General features: G+C 39.0%; 1 protein-coding gene across 1 annotated transcript; it reads left to right on the top strand.

Annotated features, from left to right (window-relative positions):
* The first annotated feature begins 3960 nt into the window (after positions 1 to 3960).
* LOC133514684 (homeobox protein Hox-B1a-like) lies at positions 3961 to 6046 on the top strand. The gene is made up of 2 exons (XM_061846523.1): positions 3961 to 4753; positions 5517 to 6046. Exons 1-2 carry the CDS (start codon positions 3961 to 3963, stop codon positions 5864 to 5866), a joined length of 1143 nt encoding a protein of 380 aa, XP_061702507.1. The 3' UTR covers positions 5867 to 6046.
* The last annotated feature ends 552 nt before the right edge of the window (positions 6047 to 6598 follow it).

The raw sequence follows: 6598 nt of genomic DNA, 5'->3' as shown, positions 1-6598 counted from the left end.
TGCACCTCAAGGCACCTGACTGTCAAATTCCTGAGGTTTGCAGATGACACCCCAGTCATCGGCCTCATGAAAGACAGCGACGAGTCTGCGTATCAACAGGAAGTGTCAAGACTGGAGCTTTGGTGTAGCCAACACAACATGGCGTTGAACACTCTAATAGATATGATTGTGGACTTCAGGAGGCATCCTTCACCACAGCTGCCCCTCACGGTGTCCAACTGTTTTGTGTCAAGAGTCGAGAGCATCAAGTTCTTGGGAATTAGAGTCTCACAGTATCTGAAGTGGGAGACGAACATCAACTCCATCCTCAAAAAAGCCCAGCAAAGGATGTATGGTGGCTTCTGAGTAAACACAGCCTGTCACAAGAGCTGGTGAGACAGTTGTACACAGCGGCCATTGAATCAGTATTGTGTCCCTCCGTCACAGTCTGATTTGGGGCTGCCACAAAAAAGGACAAACCCCAACTGCATCAGACAATCAAAACTGTTGAACAGATGGCTGGCACCACCTTACCCACCCTTGAAGACTTGTACAACATTTGAACTAGGACCAGGATAGGCAGGCCTTTCGGACCCTCCACATCCCAGCCACCCACACTTCCAGCTCCTTCTGTCCAGTAGGTGCTATAAATCAATGTAGGGTTAGGTTAGGTTAAAAGGAATAGTTTCCTATTAAAAGACTGTCTATTGTTGTTTATGCTCATTAGTCTGTTTTTTCTTTCTCACAGTACTCAAAATGAATGTCATACCAGGGCGGCACCAACTGTCAAAGACAAATTCCGTCTGTTGTTACATACTTGGCCAATAAATCTGATTCTGATTCTGAATGTCTTTATGTCTCAAATGTATTCTCTTTCAGTTGACTGATGACTTCTGTTGTCATACGAGAGTGGCTCCAACTACCAGAGACAAATTCATTGTTTTGACATACTTGGCAAAATCAATATGATGCACATCTATCTATCTATCTATCTATCTATCTATCTATCTATCTATCTATCTATCTATCTATATCTATCTATCTATCTATCTATCTATCTATCTATCTATCTATCTATCTATCTATCTATCTATCTATCTATCTATCTATCTATCTATCTATCTATCTATCTATCTATCTATCTATCAGAGATTTCTTTCCTCCAAAGATGGAGCAAACACTGTAAGCTTACATAAGCAAAGCAAAAACTATACAACTTAACCTGAATCCTATAGGACTTTTAGAAATCGAGGTGGAGACATAATTCACCTCACATTTTAACCTCAGTTTCTTTCCCCCCTGTAGTCACTTCACTACCCAGAGAGTTGTGTGGGTGTCATTTAATTTTCGTCTTGTAGTAGTTTGTTCCACTATTCTTTGTGCCCACTTACTTTGGTCTACATCCTTTCATTCACTGTGATCATTAACCTCATCCTTGTTACCACCCACACCACTTGTTATTTATGCTTTAAATTGGTGGCGAGGTGCCATTCTGTTTGCTGTCGGACCACATGCCAGAGCTTGAAGAATAATAATTGTCAGTCAAAAATCACTTAAATAGCAAAACAGCTTTATAAATTATGTGTATGCTGCCCATGGTAGATATTTGCAATGGTGCAGCTTTATAAAAACATGAAAAATGCTTATACTTAAATCTTAGAAGATATCCTAAGCAAGCTTATAAAAAGTGGATTGATCTGAACAATGATCATGTATTGTTTCATTCAAATACACAAAAGAAAAGGACAGAATGACATCTATTCTTTCTGTCTTTCTGGTCAAAAAGTATCTGGTTAACAAGAAGTCCTGCTGTCTGCCTTAATCTCATTGCTATAACAGATCAGGAAATTAATTTAATTAGCAAACACATGGTCAAATGTGTACCCTTTCATTCCAAATCACGAGTGCCCCAATGGAGTTGTTTCAAAGAAAACTGATTCCCACAGGTTTGTGACCATCATCATTGGAAAGATTACTAGTGTTTTGAGAGAGAGGAAAAAAATAGCAGAGGCAGTCACACTACAAATAATAAAAAGGAAAACATTTTGAAGTACAATTTGAGTTTCAGTGACATTCTGATTGACCTGAAGACCTGACCGACCGTATAAGATGCTTTACTAAAATGTAAATGATCATTTGTCACCATAACTTACGTGGACTATATTAGAACAGTCACCATAATATTTTAGATTTTATGGATGTAAACATTTTTTCTCATTAAGATTAATGTACCGTAAACTATTAGGCCCATTGTTCTAAAGTTTTCAGATGTTGAAGTGGTCTTTTGGAGAGTTGTCTAGATACATTTTGTTGATAATTGAACACAGATTTCAGATGCTCATCTTATTTACGTTCAATTTTTTAGACTGCGCCCAATTTGATCTTGATTTTGCCACGGGGTTAGAACGTCACTGGATTAGCAACATGCCTCCAGACAGTTGTGAATGTTTGCAATGAACAGCTGGCACTCAGTCATTAAATTCACTAGCACAGCATCTCTGTTGGGGCTGCATCAGTATTATTGACAAGACAGAAGCAAAAAGGAAGTAGTAATAATGTAAATCAATATATATTTAGTTTGAACAAGTAACACTCTGTGTGAGTATGAGAAAATGGAAAAAAATGAAAAAAATATTGATTGATGATTATTTAAAACACAACATAATATTATACCAACATGTGTGAAAAAAATATTGTTTAATGGTACTGTATTCTATTAAAAGTTTACATGTACTGTTATAAAGAAATGTACTGTACTGGATTAAAAACATTATGTCGATTTGACATTACATAACATTTACTTTCTGTACGAATAGCAGTACTGGTAACACACTTTGAGAACCATTGCTCCTATTGGTATATATACAATTGAACCCATCATAAATATCAGAAGAATGTATCCATTGAACTTATTTTGTATACTATCTATCTATCTATCTATCTATCTATCTATCTATCTCTATCTATCTATCTATCTATCTATCTATCTATCTATCCATCCATCCATCCATCCATCCATCCATCCATCCATCTATCTATCTATCTATCTATCTATCTATCTATCTATCTATCTATCTATCTATCTATCTATCTATCTATCTATCTATCTATCTATCTATCTATCTATCTATCTATCTATCATACATACATACATACATACAGAAAATACTACATCCACTGTAAAGGGATCACGATCTAGTAGAACTACAGTATGGAGCACTTTGCTTGACGTGCTTCTAATGTTGCTATTGTTTCTGAAGAGCATTTTTGTAATGAGGATTCCCGAGAGCAGTAGGCCGCTTCACAGATCTTTTATTCGCGCACATTCTCTTTGCGGTGACAGATTCATGCTGATATCAGATTGATGGGTTGGTTTGATTGAAGTCTCTTTGTCGTTCTAATGTCATTGTGAGTGATGGATGAGGCGCGTGCGCGAATATAAACGCACTCACGAAAGTCCTCCCTGTTCCTCATTCTCTCTTTCACGCTCGCACGCACACGCATACGCTGGATCCCATGCCTCATCCACGCACTAACAAACTGAGACCTTTTGGTCACCCAAGGCGAAGTGACGACAAGTCATGTGATCAGGGCAGCGGTAAGAAAAGAAGTGACACGAAAAACAGAGTGGAGACGCAAACGATGAAATCCGAGCATGAGAAGAAAATAAATAACAGAATGGAAGAAGAGGGACTTTAAGACGCGTGACCACGAAGAGGTGACTCAATTTTCTATCCAGTTGCTTTGTTTTACAGCGTCACCGAGCCTAACCAATTGAGGCCTTCCTTTTGCATAACATACGCACCTCAAGCGTCAGTTTGTGGAAAGCAAAGTATCTGCTTTTTTTTACTCCATGTTACACATTTCTATGTGTTTCGATTAAAAGTTTATGTTTTTAGTCTGCGAGGTCTTTTTGAAACAGTATTATTTTTCGTTTTTTATTTTTATTTTTATTTAGAATCTTTGTCCCATACAGTCTGCATGGACACATCGAATATGAACTCATTCGTGCAATATACATTTAGCAATCGATCCTATTCTAGACCTAGATCCGGATACCATCAGCATTTGCTCCAACATTCTTTGGACCAGCATCAAGGGTTCCAACTGACCAACGACATCCACCCAGGCCACTCAGCTCCCCAAGTTCCCGCCACTGTGTCGAGAGGTTCAAGGCTCTGTTATAGTGTAGATGCACGCTTGCACGTGAGCGCTGATGATGGAGGACCAAATGAGACAACAGGATCAGCCCAGCATTATCAACAAGCTCCTCATCACGAGTATCAACAGACAAACAACGGCTACTATCATGACCCTCACGACACACAAAGTGGATTATTATCTTTCTATCATAACGGAGGTACTGTCAATAACGGGGCCTATTTCGAGCAGGCCTGCACTGCAAATGCTGACTACAATACAACGACGGGGCCTGATAACACCATCCAACCTCAATATTTCATGGATGAGCCAGTAACATCGACTTATTATCATCAATCAACATTTTCTACCTCGGCCCCCACCGTCGGTACGAGCTGTGGGACTCTTGCGGCGGCCTATTGTGGGCCTCAGGCTCCCCTGGTTGGTTCCCATTTCTCGCCTCAGGTTAGGTCCGTTCAAGAGGCAGCCGGCTACTTGGGACTCGCACACTTAGGAAGAAATGGAGAGCTACCGGTACCTATCGAGAGAGAGAGGGAGGATGAGGAGACTCAGCAAGGGGGACGAGGGCAAACCTTTGACTGGATGAAGGTGAAGAGGAATCCACCTAAAACAGGTGTGTTTTTTTTTTTCTGAAAACAGTCCTTTGAATTTCACATGCTCGACGTGTGTTATGGTGGCATATATCATTTGATTGTTTTCGAGGACAAGAGGGGGAAATTCATTCACTTTACTGCAGTTTAATCACGTGCAACCGACATTTAAGGCATCAAAGAAACATTGCAAAAGTCCTACAGTTTAAGGAAATATCCAAAATTAACGAAAAAAATATATCAGACAATCATTATGTAATGTGATCTTGAATAATGTATGCGTTAGGATTTCTCTTGGATCTATAGATTTAAATTTTTAGACAAATGCTTTCAACTCTAAATTTTTATTTTGTGAAGCTTGACTTGAATAATAATAATAATAATACTTCCAACGAATGATGTGGTTTACTTAAAATATTTACGATTTATAGCTGGGCACCACTATAGTATATGTAATGGATACTCTGTGTTAATCAACATTTCACCATTTCAATTTCATATGAGATAGGGCGAATAAAAATGTGATCTTATAGTTTGACTCTTGACGGCTACAACAAGCACATTCATACATACGCAATAACAGACAGAATGCATTTTAAAAAGGCAAACAAAGAAACAAATAGGATGCATCTTTTCTTAATTTTGGTTTTGTTGATTTAACACGAATCCTCCGAATTATGCAAATGACAAATTCACTTCTATACAGCATCAGCATTTTTGCAAAATGTCAGTCTACATAAAACTGGTGAACAGCTCATAACAACCGTTTCTTTTTCTTCTATTTAGTTAAAGTGCCAGACTTCAGCCTAGCTGGTGCCAACAACACCCTGCGCACCAACTTCACAACACGGCAGCTCACAGAATTGGAAAAAGAGTTCCATTTTAGCAAGTATCTGACCCGGGCAAGACGAGTGGAAATCGCCGCCACACTCGATCTTAACGAGACCCAGGTGAAAATCTGGTTCCAGAACAGGCGCATGAAGCAGAAAAAACGGGAGAAAGAAGGCACGTCCACACTGGTGTTTCCCTCCTCTTCGGGTTCGTTTAACACCAGCCGTGGGTTTATCAAGGAACTGGAAGAAACGGACCAATCTTCTGCATCCACCTCACCAAACGCATCTCCATATTCCGAGTAATGCAGCAAATGCAGCATTCCTCACACAGATGTGACGTTTCGACAAATCATGCCTTCGAGAACAACTGTCGGGCCCCAAATTGAGGTTTTTTGATGCCTATTTCGTTTTATGTTTTTTTAATTTTTGCAAGTTGTTCTTTGATTATGCTTTATTGTAGCTCTAGATGTCAGTGTGTCAACTTTTCTCGCAATTCTTTGAATTGTGACACACTGAACAACTTACATTGATGATTTATTAAACTTGTTAGTTCGATTCAGGGATTGAATAAAGCTTGTATTTTGTAAGAGAAATTCTGCAAAAAGGCTGGAGATTGCATTTCCCTCTTGAGTCTGGAAGTAATTTCTCTGCCTTTCATTTGTCTCATGCGAATCACGTTTTTTATAATGTGCATAGAGAGAGGCCTCACTCTAGACAATGATGCCGACTGAATAAAAGTCACCATCAAAATGAGATCTTTACCTCAGTCGCAATACCTGTGTGAAATTTTAAATAAACCACTTGAGTGAGTTTTATTAGTCTGTCTCAAAGATTACTCTTTTTCATTTGGTATTTCAGGCTACCTCAAAACATAAATGTATTCATCTCTCAATCCAAGATTACCATGGTTTGTCTTTCTCCGGAAAATGTGTTTATTTTTCTGTTGTTGAATTAGTTGCAGCGGCATGGGGACGAGACCGGTTCGAACGTCCGCCTCACAGTTTGAATCCTCCCTGTGACAAGTTTGCATGTTCT

This window comes from Syngnathoides biaculeatus, chromosome 16 (assembly GCF_019802595.1).
Source record: "Syngnathoides biaculeatus isolate LvHL_M chromosome 16, ASM1980259v1, whole genome shotgun sequence".
NCBI lineage: Eukaryota > Metazoa > Chordata > Actinopteri > Syngnathiformes > Syngnathidae > Syngnathoides > Syngnathoides biaculeatus.
This window is presented reverse-complemented; position numbering and strand designations above follow the sequence as displayed.

Coding starts and splice junctions, on each gene's coding strand:
- LOC133514684 (XM_061846523.1), top strand. CDS start 3,961: ATGGACACATCGAATATGAACTCATTCGTGCAATATACATTTAGCAAT. Junction 4,754..5,516: donor GAGGAATCCACCTAAAACAG/GTGTGTTTTTTT, acceptor TCTTCTATTTAG/TTAAAGTGCCAGACTTCAGC.